The sequence below is a fragment of the Mobula birostris genome, chromosome 26 (genome assembly GCF_030028105.1).
Source record: "Mobula birostris isolate sMobBir1 chromosome 26, sMobBir1.hap1, whole genome shotgun sequence".
Lineage (NCBI taxonomy): Eukaryota > Metazoa > Chordata > Chondrichthyes > Myliobatiformes > Myliobatidae > Mobula > Mobula birostris.
In genome coordinates this window covers 33268183-33289773 of record NC_092395.1, presented here as the reverse complement: position 1 = coordinate 33289773, position 21591 = coordinate 33268183, and the positions used below count along the sequence as shown (strand labels likewise).

Below are 21591 nucleotides of genomic sequence, written 5' to 3'. Positions count from 1 at the left end.
CCATCTACAACCACCATCTGCCTTCTATAGGGAAGCTAATTATGAATCCATACAATCAAATTTTCCTGGATCCTAGACCTCCTGACTTTCTGAAAGAGCCTACCGTGAGGAACCTTATCAAACACCTTCATAAAATCCATACTGTAAGCGTCACAACCACTGCTCTACCTTTATCAATATGTTTTGTCACATCCTCAAAGAATTCAGTCAAGCTCCTTCATCAGACTATGCTTCTCCAAATGTTCGTGAATCCTGTCTCTAACAAACTTCTCCAATTGTTTGCCTAGCACTGAAGTAAGACTCACTGGTCTATAATTCCCAGTGTTATCTGTGCTCACTTTGTTGTTGGAAAAGGAAATAACATTTGCTACCTTCTGATCATCTGATACTATTTCTGTGGCCAGTAAAGATGCAAAGATCACTGCCAAAGGCACAGCAATCTCTTCCCTCACTTCTTGTAGTATGCTGGGATATATCTCATCTGGCCCCAAGGATTTGCCTATCCTAATGTTTTTCAAAAGTTCTAGCACATCCTCTTTGACATGTTCTAGCATACCAGATTGTTTTACACAGTCCTCAGAAACATCAGGGTACTTCTCACTGGTGAAGACTGAAGTAAAGTATTCATTAAAGACCTCTACCTTCTCACACTCTGGGCAGATGTTTCATTTTCTGTCCTGATAGGTCCTATCCTTACACTAGTCAACCTCCTGTTCACATACATGTAGAATGTCTTGAGGTTTTCCTTAATTATACTCACAAAGCCTTCTCATTCCCCCTCCTAGCTTTGCAACGTATATTCTTAAGCTGGTTCCTGGCTACCTTGTAATTCTAGAGACCTGTCTGCTTCCTAACTTTAAGTAAGCTTCTTTCTTCCGCTTGACTAGATGTTCCACATCTCAGATCAACCATGGTTCCATCACCCTACCATCCTTTCTGTACCTCAGTGGGCTAAACCTGTAAAGATCCCCTCAGTAAACAGCCTCCACATTTCCATTGTGTAAACTTATGTTGTAAAGTCTTAATTGTTTTAGAAATATTAACTTTCCCCACTTTTTTTATAGTGATCAAGTGCATGGAGCAATGTACTTTGCTTTAAATTTAAACAATTTAGGCCTCAATACTAAAGTATGCCTCAAGGATTTTAAGAAAGGACAAAGACAAGGTGAACAGCTTTCATGAATGGACTAAACACAAGTAACAGGCAAGATATACTTCAAATAGAAGTGCCACATAATTGGATACACTTCTGCACAATCTGAATATAGATTCTCTTTATTTGCATGTTTTTATTTAGTAGGGTCATGCAATTGTTATAGCACTAGAGGAAGCCATTCAGCCCATTATTCTATACTGGTTCGAATTAAATAACTCTCAACAGGTACTGATTGTGATATCATTACCCTTAATTAATACAGTACTCTCTATTATGACTCTGAAGTTTATTACCTTGGGTTTAAATTCCATTTGACACTCTGCCCATCTCCTTCCCTACAGTCTATAACTTCACTATGTATGGTTAATCATAGGGAAAAGTATTATATTTTTGGCAAATTTAATCAGGTGTTTAAGTTTGGGTTATTAAAATACTCAAAAAAGTAAGGGGCCTGGCAGTATTTGGCAGAATATTTAAGTTTTTGTTATAATTAAATTAACATAATGAGAATGTAGAAGTAATGTAGCATCTTTGAACTTTTCATTCTGAGTTTCTAAAAAACTTCTAATATAGATCATTATGTATGAGGAGGAACATATGCAGGAGCATGGATGCAAAGTTGGTTAATGGACTGTAAGGAAAATTACTTCAATTTTTTTGTGTGTTCTTATTGAGCTCTGGGTGTTTGCATATACATTTGCATGCAAAGGAGACACTTCACAGTGATAAACCATCAGAAAACACTTTATTAGAACTAGGACAAATGCAATACAGAAAGAAAAGCAAATGTCTACACTAGTAGCAATATAGAAATCAAAATAACATCCACTAAACAAGCTAATCTCTGCAATATCGGAGGGGAGCCACCGATCCAGCAATCTTTCATGCAGCCTGTCTCTCTGTCTCCTGACTCTAACTCTGTCTCGATTTACTCTTCCCTGTCTTAGCACTAGCACCAGTCGTGTTCTTCCCCCTTACACAAAGAAAGTGCCCCTTTTTATACCCTTGGTGGTACCAGCTACACTCCTTATCTCTTACAACCTTCAGCTCAGACGAATATGTTTTTCACCACTCTGCACTATTATGGCTGTAGACTTGTACTTCCTTGACTTTAAAACATTGCTGTGGATTGGTTCTCTTGTACTTTCCCAAAACAATCCCACTCCAAGCTAACACCATTTTGTTTTACAGACTTCCATGTTATTTTAGCATATACCAATCACATTTAACTCTTTCTTTACATGGGCAAACAGCAAAAGCATTAGGGTTCAGTGAGATTTGCTTGTATTGAAGAAGAGTTGGGAGTGATGGATCTATGTATTGCTACTGGTTGACAGCTTGATGTTGTCAAAAGGAATAAGGTAAGGGAAGAATTTGGCACTATTTCTTTAACAGCATGTTGTTGAAGCACCAATTGTTTTTGTTGCAGAGATTTGTTAAGGCATGTTTCAAGGAAGAGTGCAGAGCTCCAGGAAAAGGGCTTCTGTGGATTGATTGGATTATTGTGGCTGAGGTTTGGGCATGGGTATAATTGGATAAATTCCAGCTGCAGTATAGGAGGACTAAATTAAAAACATACTTGCACAATCTCAAATATACTCACATGACCATAATAAATGCAATATCATTCAGTGTTTTGCAAACTAGAATGGTGCTGACACCTGAAAACAGTGTCATCAATAAATAACAATAATCTCGTATTTCCCAAAGTAGTTTTCTTGTGGGTCAGAATTGATGATTTCCAACTCTTTCCCTTATCCCTCCAAATTCTTAACCTAGTTTTCTTTTTCAGGTGCTACCAACCTGCAATGCAATTTATGCATGTCTCCATTATTTTTTGTAGCAAATTTATGGTGACTTTCTTTTGCATTCTCTACTCCTTTTCGCAGTTTGAGCTGGACATTGAGCCTAAAGTGTTTTTACAGCCTTCACTTGGAAATAAAGCAGACGTCGTGACACAGGTGGTACAAAATGATAGCCAGGGGCTTTCATTCACAGAGGCACCTAGTAAAGGTATGCAGCCTCTCCAGGAAACAGTCTCTGAGTTTGAGATGCTGACAAGAGCAGGTAAAATTTTAGTGATTCAAACCATAGCTGTTTTTTTTTCCCTTTTCTTTCCAACCTGCTTTCAGATTCATTTGAGTTCTTCTCTTGCAAAGAGCCCCCACTGCATGAGATCAGAGATAGATCTAACTGTTAGCAAAGCTTTCACTTTGGTATTGTAACCCCTGATAATGTATTGTTCTTTGAGCTGAGAAGAAAACTGCCTCACATTGCTATGTGAACAAACTATTAATTTAAAAAATGCTATGGAAAATGTTGCTTTAAAAAAAATGCTAGTTCAGAGTTCATTAATTGCTTGTCAGTGTGAAACTAGCATACTCGGTTACAGTGGGCACGATCTACAAATTGCACTGCAGTTATTCATTTCCCAAAAACGTAACCTCTACTACCAAAAATGACAAGAGTAAAAGATGCATTAGGAAATCACCTCCAATTGGCAACCCACCCTGAAAATGTGTTGCCTCCTTTTCTTCACCAATAAGTCTAAATGCTGGAATTCCCTTCCTAATAATATTGACGACCGACCTTTACCCAGAATGCATAGCACTTACCTGCTCATGCGATTCAAGGTACCCTACTATCTTGGGGATAATTAGGGATGAAAAATAAATGCAGGTTTACCAGTGAAGCCCAGATCCAGAAAAAAAAACACAAAGACAGAAAAAAAATTTTCAGGCTTTCAGAGCCTGTGTACTGAAAATGAGTTTGTTCCCCCCCCCCCCCACACACACACACAGTATAATCTGTCAGAAAATAGGCTGTGAACGGATTTGTGAAAAAATAAATTAATTGATGGAAAAGAAATAGCATCCAAGCTGCGATTTCAGTTGGAATGTTTGTTGGGAACTGAGTGAAAGTTCATTTTTAGTCATGATCATTTTTGATGTGCATAATAACACTAGAGCTTTAAAGTCAGGAAATTAAAATACCTCTACCCATTAACCATTAATGTTATCATTTGAAAGGATACTAACCAAATTCATGACAAGCAAGCTCATTAGCAGGAGTCATTTCTCAAGCAGTTGATGAAATTCCATGAGTAATTGCATTTAGTACTCATAAACATCTTGTCATTTACTGTGAAAACATGGAATACTTTCTCAATGGTATAATAAAAAAGAAATGATCCACTTTTATGAGTGAATGATTTAGTAGAAGCGGGCTTTGCCTTGTTCCTCTTTTTCTGATATGCAAATTTGTAGTGGCATCAGCACTAGTGATTCTGAAGGGAGAAGAATATGTTTATTATGTTGCTTTAATACGTGACAATGCAATGCATCTGGTAGAAATTGTGGGGACAGATTTGAGGATGGTTGATGCTGACAGAGGAAAATATTCACTAATAATAGTTTATGATAAATTTGGCTTGGGATTCAACACAGTATCTTGTAGTGAAAAGACCTGCAGTTTCAGAATATTGAACACACAAAATCTCGACTAAAAAGTAAACAATGTGTAGCATAATGCCAGAAGTAATGAATGCTTTTCTAATTACTAGCATCAATGAAATGAAATCTGTTTTGCATAATGTAGTACTGAAAACATTAGACAGTTGATTAAGGAAAAAGTAAAGGTACCTTCTTTAAGTTTTAACAGTTTGGTTGTATTTGCTATACCTAATAATTTTGCTTTACACAAAATAAGTAATGGAAAGAACTATCTAATTAGCTTACACTCTCATTCTTTCCTCAGACTTTTAGAAGAATCCCCCCTCCAAGTATGTGTCTGGTTTCCTACTGAAAGTTACTGAATAACCTCCATTACCCTTCCCAGGCAATGGACACCACATCATTACTTTTTGCACAAAAATGTATCCACATTTCAGTTGTTTCTCCACTTGCCTTAACTTTGTCCTCTTGTTTCTTTCTGTCCATCAAAATAGCTTATCTACACTTTCTTTTATCAAAGACTTGAATCATTCTACAGATATTCTAATTATTTATATTGGAATGCATGTATGTGTTTCCAAATGGAGTGTACAAAATAGCACAAATATATTTGAAAGGGAAAGTTGTTGAGGAATAAAAGAATGAAAGGTTAATGGAGTAAAGTGAGCAAGCATGAGAGGAAGATTTTGAGGATAAAGTGAAACCAAAAAAATTGGAGATTACATTTAAAGGAAAAGACCTATTTCATCTTTTATGCAATTTTTAAAAACTATATTATGAAATTATACTATTTTTACTATTTTAAAATAGTGACTCTGCAATTTCTAGTTGTGGTTTTTTGTGTTGTTCTTAAATTCTCTGTTTAAGAAGTCTTTGTAAATTATGTGTTTTGTCATTTCAGAGAAATGGCTGATGTTCAATGTTTTTCAATATTACAGTTTGGCCACAAGAGGAGTACATAGTTGAATACTCATTGGAATATGGATTCCTCCGTCTATCTCAGAGCACCAGGCAGCGCCTAAACATCCCAGTTATGGTAGTTACATTGGGTAAGAGGCACCAACCTACCTCATAAAAATATGTGTGAAATGACTCTTCCCTAGGCTATGATGATGGCTGTGCAGGATGTTTCCAATTCTGTTCCCAGAGCTGCAGTATGTTTTGATCGCAATGGTTGTGGACATCCACATTTCTAGAAACAGGAATTGGTATCATAGAACAAGTTCTGTTGTATAAAAGGTGCGAGAAATTCAACCTATAAATTAAAGAGAGGAGAGGTCTGTTAGAAACCACTAAGGAATATATTTCTGTTTTTTTAAAAAGACCCTGCATGTTCTGGATGGGCATTTGGAGAATTAAGAACTATATCTAACAGTATGAAACTAATTTGGAACCACAGGACATTGCTCTTCCATTCGATAGGTTTCAATGAGGTCACCTCTCATTCTTCTGAATTCCAGTGAATACAGGCCCAGAGCCATCAAATGCAGTTCATATGGCAAGCCATTTCATTCTGGAATCATTTTCGTGAACCTACTTTGAACCCTCTCCAGTTTCAGTGCATCCTTTCTTAGATAAGGGGCCCAAAGCTGCTCTTAACATTCGAAGTGAGGCTCACCAGTGCTTTATAAAATCTCAACTTTACATCCTTGCTTTTATATTCTAGTCCACTTGAAGTGAATGCTAGCATTGCATTTACCTTCCTCACCACAGATTCAACCCACAAATTAGCCTTTAGGGAATCTTGCACAACAACTCCCAAGATCCTTTGTCCTCAGTTTTTTGTACTTTCTCTCCATTTAGATTAGAAAATAGTTTAACCTTTCGTTTCATCTAGCTAAGTGCATGACCACACACTTCCTAACCCTGTATTCTATCTGACACTTCTTTACCCATTCTCAGAATCTAAGTCCTTCTGTAGCCTCTCTGCTTCTTCAAACTACCTCCCCCTCCACCTGTCTTCATATTGTCTGCAAACTTTGCAACAAATTCATCAATTCCATCATCTAAATCATTGACATATAACGTAAAAAGAATTGGTCCCAACATAGACCCCTATGGAACACCGCTAATCACTGGCAGCCAGCTCAAAAAGACTCCCTTTATTCCCACTCTTTGCCTCCTGCCAATCAGCCACTGCTTTATCCATGCTAGAATCCTTTCCTGTAGTACCATGTAATAACAGCTTGTTAAGCAGCCTCATTTGTGGCACATGTCAAAGGCCTTCTGAAAATCCAAGCACAAACACATCAACCGATTCTCCTTTGTCTATCCTGCTTGTTATTTCTTCAAAGAATTCCAACAAATTTGTCAGGCAAGATTTTCCCTTGAGGAAACCATGCTGACTACAGCCTATTTTATCATGTGCCTCTAGGTGCCCTGAGATCTCATGCTCAGTAATCGGCTCCATCATCTTCTCAATCACTGAGGTCAGACTAACTGGCCTATAGTTTCCATTTTTCTGCCCCTCTCCATTCTTGAAGAGTGAAGTGACATTTGCAATTCTCCTGTCTTTCGGAACCATTCCAGAATCTAGTGATTGTTTAAAGTTCATTACTATTGCTTTCAAGATCTCTTCAGCCACCTCTTTTCGAACCCTGGGGTGTACACCATCCTGTCCAGCTGACTTAACTACCTTCAGACCTTTCTATTTCCCAAGAACCTTCTCTCTAGTAATGGTAACTTAACACACTTCATGATCCTGTCACCTGGAACTTCCACTACTCTGCTAGTGTCTTCCACACTGAAGACTGATGCAAAGTACTTTATTCAGTTCATCCGCCATTTCATTATCCCCCATTACTACCTCTCCAGCATAGTTTTCCAATGGTCCGATATCCACTCTCACCGCTCATTCACGCTTTATGTATCTGAAGAAGCTATTGGTATCCTCTTTAATGCTATTGGCTAGCTTACTTTCATATTCCATCTTTGGTTTCTTAATGACTTTTCTAGTTGCCTTCTGTTGGTTTTTAAAAAGCTTCCCAATCCCCTAACTTCCCACTAAGTTTTGCTCTATTTTATGCCCTCTCTTTAGCTTTTATGTTGGCTTTGACTCCTCAAGTTAGCCACACTTGTGTCATCTAGCCTTTAGAATACTTCTTGCTCTTCTTTTCTCTGTGCCTTCTGAATTGCTTCCAGAAACTCCAGCCATTGCTGCTCTGCCGTCATTGCCAGTGTTCTTTTCCAGTCAACTCTGGCCAACTCCTCTCTCATCCTCTGTAATTCCCTTTACTCCACAGTAATACTGATACATCTGACTCAGCTTCTCCTCAGATTTCAGGGCAAATTGGATCATATTATGATCACTTGCCCCTAAGAGTTCCTTTACTTTAAGCGCTCTAATCAATTCTGGTTTGTTGCACAACTCCCAATCCAGAATAGCTGATCCCCTCGTGGGCTCATCCATGAGCTACTCTAAAAAGCCATCTCGTAGGCATTCTAGAAATCTGCCTCTTCCCCCCCCCCACCCAACCCCCACAGAATCCAGCACCAACCTGTTTTTCCCAATCTACTTACTTATTGTATTTAAAAACACAAACACGAGGAATTCTGCAGATGCTGGAAATTCAAGTGTTACGTACCCCGTAACTGGGTTGCCAAACCAGCAGAAATGGATCACTCAGTTGGAGTCTGGATTGCTAGAACTAAGAAAGTTTTATTAAAGAAACAAGCAACACAGTACTCTAATCAAAAGGATAATAAATGCAACAGTTCAGCAATGATAAACATACATGTACACAGAATTCAGATAACAGAATCAAACAAGCTCTATCGTTGTCTAGGGGCAAATGACCAGTTTCAAAGTGACGCAAAGTTCAGTTCAGTTCGCAGTAACCGCTGCCGTGGGAGATGGACAGTGTGGGGGAAGGAGAGAGAGAGCAAAAACGAATGAATATTCAAACGGCTTCCACACACAGACCTTCGCAGTCAGCTGTTGGGCGAGTCCTTTGTGATGTCATCTGAGGTCACTGACCGTGACCCCTCCGTTTCCAGATATGAATCGTTTCCCTGCGGTGAACTTGGCACCCAGGCAAGGGTGGACACACACCAGGTTCCCACCGATCATGCCTTTCCACCCTGAGTGTCTATGGCTTGATCCCGCGATCAGCCGTCCAAAAGCTTCCCACCGACTTGTGAGAGGCGCACCGCTTCCAGGGTCTCATTACCTCGGGTGTCGTGTGTGTCGCCTTAGCGAACCTGTCCCTTTTTATCCCCCTGCTGGGGTATCGCCTGTCCATCACTTCAAACAGTTCAGGGTTCAAAGGAGGAGCCGCTCTTGACAGCCCCCCTCCTTCTGTTACTCTCTCTCCCGTCCCTTCATTACACATCTCCAAATGCTGCTCCATTGTTTTCCTTATCTCTCTCTCTCCTGAAGACAGGTGGCAGACCAACTGCTGATCACACAGGACAGCTAACATCTTAATCTATGTGTATTCTTATCACACAAGCAACACACATCAAAGTTGCTGGTGAATGCAGCAGGCCAGGCAGCATCTCTAGGAAGAGGTACAGTCAACGTTTCAGGCCGAGACCCTTCGTCAGGACTAACTGAAAGAAGAGCTAGTAAGAGATTTGAAAGGGGGAGTGGGAGATCCAAAATGATAGGAGAAGACAGGAGGGGGGAGGGATGACATATTGTATTCACTTTTTTTGATTTTGTTCGCCTATCACGTTGCAACTCATCTTGTTGACAACCTTTCCTCTCTACCTTCTCTACACATTGCCTCTTTTTATAAACCAGCAACCTCCATCTTCAGTACTATCATCCACTTTTGCTATGACACTTGCATTAAAATATATGCAGTTCAGGAAACTAGTCGCACCATTCTGAACCTTTTGATTCCTAACTTCATCTGTGGTCTTATCAACATCTGCCTCCATAACCTCTCCACTAACTGTTCTGCCACTCTGGTTCCTATAGTTTAAACCCCACCATGCAGCATTAACAAAACTTCTCTTTAGGATTTCTGTTCCCTTCCAGTTCAAGTGTAAATTGTCCCTTCTGTACAAGTCCCACCTCCCCTAGAAGAGAGCCCAATGATCCAAAAATCTTATGCCCTCCCTCCTACACCAACTCCTTAGCTACATATTAAATTGTATATTCTTCCTCGTTCTGGCCTCAGTAGCATATGGCACGGATAGCAATCCTGAGATGATATGGACTACACATAGCCAGGAACAGTGCTCTGGTGTTGAGTTGAGATTGGAGCATAGCTTGTGAGGGAGAGTATAGTTGCATCCTTGAGGTTATAATTAAAATTCACTTGCTTTGTAATCTATATTCATTTACCTTTTTCATTGCAAGTTGGTGGTTTGTGAAATTAACAACTTTGTAAAACTGGTGACTTTCTGTGAATAATGTTAGAAATGTGGTTAAAATTCATTTATTGTACAACTCCCTACTGTGGAAATTTGAATGATAAAATATTCCATTAATGAACAGAAAAGTATAGCAACATTTCATTATTTAAAAGCTGTGCTTTGATTACCTGGATACTTTTTAAATGAATTTGAAATTTACTGTATAATTTAACCATCAGTTACATCTTTGAAATAGTTTTTTTTTGCTCTGCTCTGGGTGCACATACCATTTATCAATAATATTTCTTCGTTAATAATCTAGGATTTATTTTTGTAAAAGTTGGAAATCTCTTTCGTGCTGTCCTAATAACACATCTCCAGTTAGCACATCTTATGTACTACAAGAACTTAATATTATTCTATTTTGTTTACAGATCCAACAAAAGATCTCTGTTTTGGAGATGGTTTTAGTCGGTTTCTTTTGGATGAATTTTTGGGTTATGATGACATACTGATGTCCAGTGTGAAAGCATTGGCTGAAAATGAAGAAAATAAAGGTGAGTTCAAGTAATTCAAATATTGAAGGTTGTTTTGCAAAAAGCAGTTTCAGCCCTGCTGTGGTTTGGGAAAACTAAATAAAACACCCTGCGTTTCATTCCCTTTTAAGGGGTCATAGTTATCCATATCATAGAAAACATGGCAGATGTAGATAATTGATATGCAGATGAAAATTTAGACCTTCACCAGTATGTGATCAGGAATAGACTATTGAACATGTAGTAATCCAGTAATCATCTCTTAAAAATGAAGCAGTCAATCATTATGCCATCCCAGATGTAGCTAGAGTAAAATTCCTTTCATTATCGTGCTCCAGACTTTGGTACCAGACTGCTAGATCTTCTGGACTATGTTATTCCAATTAATACACAAAATCGCTTTTAATTATTTCCTTTAAAATGTTACATAGTATAATAATTAATTTTACAGTGAATTTGATAAACTTAAAGGGAGCACAGGAACACTAGGCCCTGTGGTGTTGAGCGAAGTATGAGAAGCGGGATACCAAACTGCTGGGATTTCTGATAAATTAGATGGTGGATGATCAGAGTTGAACTGTATATATTTCTTAACATCTTGGTGCTCAATTATTACATAAGATAAACATACAAAAAAATCAACAGAATAGACAGCCTTTGAAAGATATTGCAGGCTTTAATAGATAAACATAGATATTTTATTGATTAAAGCAAATGGAAATTGTAAATCTATAGGAATAGTCATTCCCATCACAATTCCACTGACAGCTCTTCCATCTTCACCAATCACTTTCCATGCAACTAGAGAGCGTGCAGTATCTCACCTTTTACCCGTTCCCTTCCCATTACGCAGACAAAAGGTAGTCCTTCCAGATGAAGTAGCAATTTACTCGCACTTCTTCCAATCCAGTATATTATTTTCAGTGCTCATGATGTGGTATCTTCTGCACTGTAGAAACCAAACAGATTTACTAACCACTTTGCAAAGCACCTTCTCTGCAACTTAAGGCTAATTTACTCTTTTCAGTTCTGATAAAGAGCTATTGATCTGAAAAGTTAATACTGTCTCATTTTCCTCGCTATCTGTCCTGCTGAGTGTTTCTAGCATTTTCTGCTTTAATCCCTTATTTCCATCATTTGCAGTTCTTTTTATTTTTATTTGTGCTGTGATCATTAGAGCATAATTTTGATAATTGACTCCAGTTATTCACAATAGTTGCAGAAGCGTAATGGTGTAAGGTTGACTTTTAAGTTTTTCAGGAATTTGAGAACTCAGACTATTTCTGCTGAGTTTTCCATGTTATACAAAGATCAAATGTCAGCTCGACTTCTTTTGTGTGCCCTCTTCCAAATGAGTAATCTGACATAGATGATTGTAATTGATCTATTTCAGAAGTTTTAAAATGGTCAGAATTAAAATGTTAAAATTTTGCTTAATTTTGACAGTCTTAAATGTCTCAAATGTTTTTTTTTAAACTAGGGTTTTTGCGCAATGTTGTATCAGGAGAACACTATCGTTTTGTCAGTATGTGGATGGCCAGAACCTCCTACCTTGCAGCTTTTGTCATCATGGTCATATTTGTAAGTATGTTAATAAATATTAATCGTTTCACTATCATATCAGCAAGACAAACAAAATTATGAAAATTTGCTTTAGGTGCTAGATGTAGATCATGTTCTAACACACAATCCATGGAGAAAAATATACAGAGATAATGAATGGCATCCTATTTGAATTCCTTAAAAAAAAACGGAACTAAATCATGACAAGTCTCTCCAGAATATGAAATATTTGTTGCCTCTGTCATAGGAGGGGACAAAATGGATAATGGTTTGGAAATTTCATATGAAGTGATGTTGAATATTCAAGATAATTTATTTTTATCTGTCTGGCTGAGACAAGGTACAGGAGAATAAGATTTGTTGATTGATTAATGATGGAACACCTACCTATATATACTCAGTGGCCATTTCATTACACCTTTATGCCTGCTCGTTAATGCAAATATCTAATCAGTCAATCATGTGGCAGCAGCTCAGTACATACCTTGCATGCATACAAGGTCAAGAGATTCAGTTGATGTTCAGACCAAACATCAAAATGGGGAACAAATGTGATCCAAGTTATTTTGACCATGGAATGATTGTTGGTGCCAGGCAGGGTGGTTTGAGTATCTCAGAAACTGCTGATCTCCAGGGATTTTCACACATAACAGTCTCTAGAGTTTACAGAGAATGGAGCGAGAAACGAAAGTCATCCAGTGAACAGCAGTTCTGTGGACAAAAACGCTTTGTTAATGAGAGAGGTCAAAGGAAGATGGCCGGGTTAGGTAGTGATTACCATGATTGGTGGAATAATATTCACTCAGACTGGTCTCGAGAGAGAGTATTTCCTTTTACCTCCAATTTAGTGAACTCTACAAACTTTTGTGGGAAGAGCACTGGGTAAAGTCTGTTTATTTTTTTTCAAATACCAGTTTATATTTCTGTTTTATGATTAATTTTTCAGAGCCATGTTTAATAAACTGGGGGAATTGTTTTATCTCTCACTAAGCACAATGTCAGTTTAGGAGTGTTGAATCCTTAATGTTTCCTTTAAATAACAATAACGGAGTTGAAGATGACGCTACGAGTGAAAGGAAGTTGTACTGTTGGATGATTTTTGTTCTTAAGAGCTTGCTGCTATGCTCTCTGGCAGCTGTCTTGTTCTGAGTTGGGGGGATGGGGGGAGGGTACTCCAATGCCAGTACTGTTTTAAGAACCCTTAGAAGTCCTTGTTATACAGGATTTATTTCTGCCCTGTTTCTCTTTGTTTTACATTTTTGCCTCAGAGCTGATACCCAAAATTTTGACACCACTTATGCCTATCAACCTGTATCTCTTTTAAAGGATCATGGTTAAACCTTGTGAGCTGGAATGTCAAGGGGCTGAATCTCCCTGTTAAAAGAAGGAAGGTGTTCACACATCTCAAACAGTTAAATACAGCAATTGCATTTCTACAAGAAACACACATTCGCAGTTCTGCTAATTCCCGTCTTATGTCACAATGGGCGGGGCAGCACTTCCACTCCAGCGTAGAACTAAGATAGGAATGAGTTAGTCAGTGTAGCGGTGAATATGGAGCAGGGCAATGGGTGGAACAAAGGGAATCTTGTCCAATAGGGTGAAATAATGTGGCAGAAAAGGGTAGTAGATTAAGCTTTTTTGTCTGTGTAATACTTTGCTAATATTGTATGGTCTGATCTTTTGGGGCATATCCAGCAGGCCAGTCCATAGAAAAGAAGTAAAACGAATAACGGTTGTAGACAAATATGGCCAGTTACTGTACAAATAGAAAGAAGGAACAAGTTATCTCAAATTTGATTCTGCAGGCTGTAGTCTGACTAGTTGAAGTATGAGGCCTCTTCCTTTAGTTTGCTTTGAGCTTCATTGTAACATTTCAGGGTGCCACAGACCTGGAAGAGGGATATAGAAATAATTAAAAAATGAAATTTTCAATTAATCTCCACTTTATGGAGCTGGCTTGACTTTTTCTTTCTTTTTCTTCAGACATTGTCAGTTTCTATGCTGTTACGTTACTCTCATCATCAGATCTTTGTCTTTATTGGTAAGTGACCAATGTAAAATATATTCCTATTTAAATAATGGGGGAAGAAATGTCAGGAATGCTATTACTGCTTCAACTTCAGTGCGATTTCAGGCACTTATATGTTGCCGTTTGGGAAAGTTTGAATATGTGACTTCCTTGAATTGAAATCAAAGATGTATTCCAAGTTCATTTTCCAGTATTTTTGTTTACACTCTTCCTTCAAGAATGTTGTTGTTCTTTCTCCTCTCATCCCTTCCTGTTACAATATTTATAGAAAATTTTGTTCTGTTTGTTGATTCTAAATTTTTTGGGTATATTTTGAGTTGTATATTCACTGCATGTCCATTATCTCCCTCCACAGACTGATAGGATGTGCAGTAACAACCCGTACAGTTCTCTTGGTCTTAATTCTATCTTTTGTAATACAATAATCATTATTGTGTGGTATTGTACAGTTGAATCAGTCAGGTTTATTATCACTGACATACTGTACATCATGAAATTTGTTATATAAAAATGACTATACAAGTTACAAAATAAGTGGTACAAAAGAGGACTAGTTGACCGGTACAACGGACAATTTTGGCTCTAAAATCTTATATCAAAAATGATTGTCGTTACTCGTTAATTTATCAATCAAGTAGGGTTCCTAGAAATGAGATGAAGCCCAAATATTGAATTATTTTCATTTTTGCTAAGGCACTAATATGTACTAGATGTGACTGGACACATGTCTACTAATTTTTTATGTCTGGGGGATTTGGTATTATTTCTGTTCATAAATGTGCATTTTTATATGCCAGTTCATGTTATTTCTAAATTTATTACATGTTTTTCATGGGTGTATATGATAAATCCTTTCCCTAACAGTTTTAGAGTCAGAAGGCAGCCTTGTATTTATACAACAAAGAACTAAGCATTTTTGAAGTATAATTAAAGTTGCAAAGAAAGCATAATGAATATAGGCAGAATCTTAAAATACACCTCAAAATTATATTTACCACAATATGTAATCTAGTTCCAAAAGTAGTGAGTGATGTACATTATAAGTTAGGGAAAATTTATCTAAAGGGAGCAGTGAAGATTAATTTAAAACCTGAAAGATGTTCCTGGCATATTTTCAATTAATGTAATTTTTCTTACAGTTGATTTGTTGCAGATGCTGGAGATGAACATGACCATTGCATTTCCTGCAGCTCCCTTACTTACAGTGATACTCGCATTAGTTGGTAAGAATGTTTTGTCATTAGTTGTGTTTTTAGTTGATATTGCTGTCTTTTCAGAACCTGATATAAACATAGAAACCAGCATGTTTGATAGCAGGAAATATCTTGGTGCTCAAGTGAAAGTTTTCATTCATTTTCCTTTCCAAAAGAAAAGATTGGCTAAAATGTTTGATAAGGGTACTCCTTATGACTCCACAAGAAAAAAAAACACGCTGTCTCACTTTTTAATATTAGCTGTTTACCATTTATTTTTGATGGAATATACCTGATTGGTTACTGGTATGAGTTTGCTGTAGATAGAATGGTTCATTAAATGATCTTTAGAAAGTTGCTGCAGTACAGAATGACTGTGTACAGGTCACCTTATCCTTCACAATTCCCTGAAACTGTTATCAGTGTTATCTGGTACACAGTTGGTGGAAAAGAAACATGTCTGAAGTATCAAAGGTAACAAAATAAATTTAAGATAGAATATGCTGAAAATACATAGCAGCTTATTGAAAAGAGGAAGGCTGGTTAATAGTTTGGTTGGTAACCTGGTTATGACGTAGGGAATTAGAATCGGAAAATGAGGTTGACACCATGTTGCTGTAATGTCCACAGTAGACTGAAAAGTAGTGCTCTGATTTGGATGCCAGCCTGCTCCTTACTCTACTTGTGTCATTAAAGTTACCGAAAATGCATTGTATTAGAAATAGTGAATCATTATGTAAAAAGTGTCAACTTTCATTAACTTGAGTCTCATCCTCATAAAAAAAAAAGTTTTCTTGATAGGATGGCTATATTCAAAGACATACGTAGCATTAATATGGATAATAAATTAAGAAAGAGGAAGTACTGAGCAATAATTGTTTCTATTCAGTTTAATGTGATATATAACTCTAAATAAGATTGTCCACCACTTTTGTGTTTACTGTACATTCTTCATGTATTTTTGGATCTGTTTAGTATGCTACGTGCATCAAATATTATAGGAATTATTATATATATATGGGTGTTGACACCTTTTACCTGATGATTCCTTCAGAAATAAAGCAAGGTAATCCCTTTACTTTCAGGGTTTGTGGCTGACTAATTCTACTGCAAGTGGATGAATCACTGTAGCATCTTGTTATGCTGCCACGTCGTTTACATTTCAGTTGACTCCATCTTATTCAGAGGAAACACTTAAACTTCAGTGATTGAGACTTTCACAGATTTTGCAGCCCATATTACAATTCTGTTACTATGGAAGATAGTTGTATTTTATATCCTAAACCACTGGCTGGGCAGACCCACCAGAAGTAGTAGAATAATGGCATGCAAGTGAGAAAGAGTGGCCCTGAAAGTCTGACGTTGACTCAAAGCCCCGGGAGTTCTTGCAGTTTCAGATCAACACGGACAAGTAAGACTCTTCCTATTCATTACCAATTGATCTTTAGCAAATGAAACAATACTCCAGCAGCTAAAATAAGTAACAAAGGTACAGTAAAGATTACCAGATGTTCATCACCAAGAGTTGTTGCTTGGTAACATCACTGCTGACTGATGTAGTTGAATTCTGAAAGACAATATTTCTAAGCTGAATCTGACAGGAAGTGAAAGAATAGATACAAGGGCCAAACCTGCTTGACCTTGCCCTCAACAACTTACCTGTTGCAGATTCACCTCTTCATGGCAATATCGGTAGGCATGACCATTGTATAGACCTTGTATAGACCCAGCAAAGGCCCCTGCTATGGAATTGTGTGGCATTGCCATACCAAATGGGATAAGCACAACAGTGATCCAGTGTCTCAGAAGCCTGCGTTCGTGAAGCATTGTTTGCCATCAGCATCAGAATGGTAGTCCACCACAGTCTGTAACCTCCTGACTCAACAAATGTCTCACTTAAACCAGGAAACTTAGTTCCATAAGTGTAGTATGACATGTCAGAATTGGTGCCAGGCACACCTAAAGCACGTCATGGATTGCTTATCTTGTTCCTGAAATCTTTACCATCACAGTAATCGGTCTTTATCCTCTTTGATTTATTTCAAATTATATCATGAAACAGCAGAATGGGAATAAACAACAGCCTAAGTGCACTCCAAAACTAGCTGCACTCCCAGTCAAGCTGTTTCAGTAAAAGCGCTGATAGAAACCAGGGATGTGGAAAATAGTCTAGGCTACACCCTGTCCGTAAAAAATCAAGGAATTTCAATGAAACTAATTACTGCCCAGTCAATATACTTTGAGTCTAAAGCAAAGTATTGGAAATTGTAGTTGACAGCATCATCATGTAGTTTTACAACTCCAATGATCTCATTTCAATCCTGATCTCCAAATCTGGCAGTGTGGAATTTGTAAGTCAAAAGTTCCCTAATTCATGTGTATTTCTCTTAGAGGCTATGGTCATCTCCCGTATTCTAAAGTTATACAAATTGATAGGTTAATAGGCCATTGTAAAAATTGCTCCTAGTGTGTAGGTGAATGGTCAAATTTTGGAAGAGTTGATAACAATACAGGAAAAAACAGACACAGGGTAAATTAGTGGGAAATATATGCTCTAAACCAGCATAGTTAATGAGCTGAATAAGAACATAAGAAAGAGTGTCAGGGTTGGGCACCTAGATTAGGATCTGCTCTGCCATTTAATAAGATCGTGGCTGATTAGGCCGTGGACTCAGTTCCACCGAGTTCCCTTTTCCACATAATCCTTAATTCTCCTGCTATGCAAAAATCTACCTAACTGTACCTTAAATATATTTAATGAAGTGGCCTCTACTACTTCTCTGTGCAGAGAATTGCACAGATTTATCACAGTCTGGGAAAATCAGTTTTTCTTCATCTCCGTCCTAAATCTGTTCCGCAGAATCTTGAGGCTATGCCTCTTAGTTCCAGTCTCACCAGGTATGCCTCTGTCTTATCTATTCATTTCACAGTTTAATATACACAAAATGCTGGAGGAACTCAGCAGGCCTGGCACCATCTATGGAAAAGAATACAGTCGATATTTCGGGTTGAGATCCTTCAGCAGGACCTGAAACGTCGATTGTACTCTTTGTCATCGATACTGCCTGACTTGCTGATTTCCTCCAGCATTTTGTGTGTGTTGCTTGAATTTCCAGCATCTGCAGATTTCCCCTTGCTTGTGATTAGATCACAGTTTAATATGTTTCTTTAAGATCTCCTGATTCTTCTGAAGTCCAGCAAGTATAGGCCTTGGCAACTCTATCCATCTCTCCTCATAGCTAACCCCTCTCTGGATTCAACCTGATAAATCTCCTCTGCACCACCTCCAAAGCCAGCATATTTTTCCTCAAGGAGGAGATGAGAACTGCATGCAGTACTCCAGTAGCAGCCTCACCAGTACCCTGTACAGTTGGAGCATAACCTCCCAACTCTCAAATTCAGTCCCTCTAGCAATGAAGGCCGACATTCCATTTGCCTTTTTTATAACCTGTTGTATCTGCAGGCTTTTTTGTGATTCTTGCACAAGCACTCCAGAGTCCCCTGCACAACAGCATGCTGCAGTCCAGGTGCACAACATCCACCTGTTCCCCTCTATCCACTGCGCTCATTATATCCTCAAAAGTACACAATAAGTTTGTCAAATAGAGCATTCCCTTCAAAAAATCCATGCTGGATTCATGAATGGCCTCATGCATTATTAGGAAATGCAAATGTTCAGTTTAGATTTTGCAGTTTCCTGAGCTACAAACTTCATTTTAACCTTGGGTTAGACCAGAAGGTTAGTCCTTGTCACTTATATGTAGGTAGTATTTGACTGACTAGCAATAAATAGTGCTGGCATCAAGGAGAAAACACTACAGTGGCTGGAATCTTGCCACATAATATGGAAGATGATTGTGGTTGTTGGAGGTCCCCCAGAAGCCATTGCAAGAGTTTCTTAAGGTGGTGTCAATGTCTTCATATATATAGCTGCTTTATCAATAATAGCCTCCTCGCAGTAGGAAGTGAAGACGTTTGCTGATTTGAAACTCCTTGTGATACACAAGTACGAGTTAGCGAACTGCAACAGCAAGAATGTAACTACCTACTTTTGTGTATGATAGTATCATCTGAACTCAACTGAAACTGTTGCAAGTAATATGCCTACAAGAACAGGTCAGAAATTGGGACTTTATAACAACTACACCATGGTTTCTAATAACACACATCAAAGTTGCTGGTGAACGCAGCAGGCCAGGCAGCATCTCTAGGAAGAGGTACAGTCGACGTTTCAGGCTGAGACCCTTCGTCAGGACTAACTGAAAGAAGAATTAGTAAGAGATTTGAAAGTGGGGGGGGAGAGGGAGATCCAAAATGATAGGAGAAGACAGGAGGAGGAGGGATGGAGCCAAGAGCTGGACAGGTGATTGGCAAAGGGGATATGAGAGGATCATGGGACAGGAGGTCCGGGGAGAAAGACAAGGGGGGGGGGAACCAGAGGATGGGCAAGGGGTATAGTCAGAGGGACAGAGGGAGAAAAAGGAGAGTGAGAGAAAGAATATGTGTATAAAAATAAATAACAGATGGGGTATGAGGGGGAGGTGGGGCACTAGTGGAAGTTAGAGAAGTCGATGTTCATGCCATCAGGTTGGAGGCTACCCAGACGGAATATAAGGTGTTGTTCCTCCAACCTGAGTGTGGCTTCATCTTTACAGTAGAGGAGGCTGTGGATAGACACGTCAGAATGGGAATGGGTTGTGGAATTAAAATGTGTGGCCACTGGGAGATCCTGCTTTCCCTGGCGGTCAGAGTGTAGGTGTTCAGCAAAGCGGTCTCCCAGTCTGCGTCGGGTCTCACCAATATATAGAAGGCCACATCGGGAGCACCGGACGTAGTATATCACCCCAGCCGACTCACAGGTGAAGTGTCGCCTCACCTGGAAGGACTGTCTAGGGCCCTGAATCGTGGTAAGGGAGGAAGTGTAAGGGCATGTGTAGCACTTGTTCCGCTTACAAGGATAAGTGCCCGGAGGGAGATCAGTGGGAGGGATGGGGGGGACGAATAGACAAGGGAGTCGCGTAGGGAGCGCTCCCTGCGGAAAGCAGAGAGAGAGGGGGAGGGAAAGATGTGCTTAGTGGTGGGATCCCGTTGGAGGTGGCAGAAGTTACGGAGAATAATATGTTGAGCCCGGAGGCTTTTTCAAAATGATAGGAGAAGACAGGAGGGGGAGGGATGGAGCCCCTCCCCCTCCCCTCCCACTTTCAAATCTCTCCCCCTCCCCCTCCCACTTTCAAATCTCTCCCCCTCCCACTTTCAAATCTCTTACTAACTCTTCCTTCAGTTAGTCTTGACGAAGGGTCTCGGCCTGAAACATCGACTGTACCTCTTCCTAGAGATGCTGCCTGGCCTGCTGCATTCACCAACAACTTTGATGTGTGTTGCTTGAATTTCCAGCATCTGCAGAATTCCTGTTGTTCACGGTTTCTAATAGTTCAAGTATATAAGGTGCAAGTTGGGGATATAATGGAATGCTCACTGTTGACCTGATCAAATGTAGCTCTAGTAGACTTCGTAAGGGCTATATCGAAGACAGCATAGCCTACTCGATCAGCAATTCATTTATAATCCTAAATGGCCACTCCCACTATTGCCATCACAAATAGTACATCTGTTACTTAGGCCATTCTGACAGTGACACTCAAATTCACAACGTCCAGCACCAAGAAGGATAAAGAGCAGCAAGCACGTGAAAATACCATCTACAGCTTCCTCTCCAGATAACATACCTTCATAAATAAGAAGTAGTCATTGTTCTTTCATCATCACCGGGTCTAAATTCCAGAAATGCTTGCCCAAAGCCAGTCAGAAAGAATTCAAGGAATTGGCTCATTCACCTTCCCAGAGGCAGTTAAGGATAAATAATGGTGACTTTGCCAATAATGACCATTTTGGAAAAGTTGAGTACCACCTTTTATCAGTTTTGAATACTTCCCTTCTAAGGTGCAGGGGGCTCTCAACAGCGATGTATTTTTGGAGGCATTTTATCCATAGGGGTATTTTATAAATAAACACTTTTTTGTCACTCATAAAACTTATACATCTCAAAATATATAATGTAATTTGCAAGGTCACCATTTTTACTGAGTTTTTACAATTAAAAGAGGAAGAAGACCTTAGTTTTAAATGATGTTAGATATTTAGGATACTGTAACTGACATATCAAATATGTAGCTGGTATGTGTGCTCAGTGGCCACTTTATTTGGTACAGGAATGGACTCCAGTGTGGTCTTCTGCTGTTGCAGCCCACCTACTTCAAGGTACAACATGATGTACATTCAGAGGTACTCTTCTACACACCACTGTTGCCTTCCTGTCTGCTTGAACCAGTCTGACCATTCTCCTCTGACCCCTCTC

The 21591-nt window shown here is 38.9% G+C and overlaps 1 protein-coding gene across 2 annotated transcripts in view; it reads left to right on the top strand.

Moving 5' to 3' along the window:
- tmem259 (transmembrane protein 259) overlaps positions 1 to 21591 on the top strand; it is a 73277-nt gene that overhangs the window by 39485 nt on the left and 12201 nt on the right. Inside the window, exons 3-8 of one of the 2 annotated variants that reach the window (XM_072244130.1) lie at positions 3046 to 3169; positions 5547 to 5657; positions 10347 to 10469; positions 11929 to 12029; positions 13998 to 14055; positions 15183 to 15266. In XM_072244130.1, the coding sequence (XP_072100231.1) occupies positions 3046 to 3169; positions 5547 to 5657; positions 10347 to 10469; positions 11929 to 12029; positions 13998 to 14055; positions 15183 to 15266 (601 nt within the window). Of the gene's footprint in view, positions 1 to 3045; positions 3224 to 5546; positions 5658 to 10346; positions 10470 to 11928; positions 12030 to 13997; positions 14056 to 15182; positions 15267 to 21591 lie in introns of both variants that reach the window. The other variant, XM_072244129.1, reaches the window with a different exon arrangement.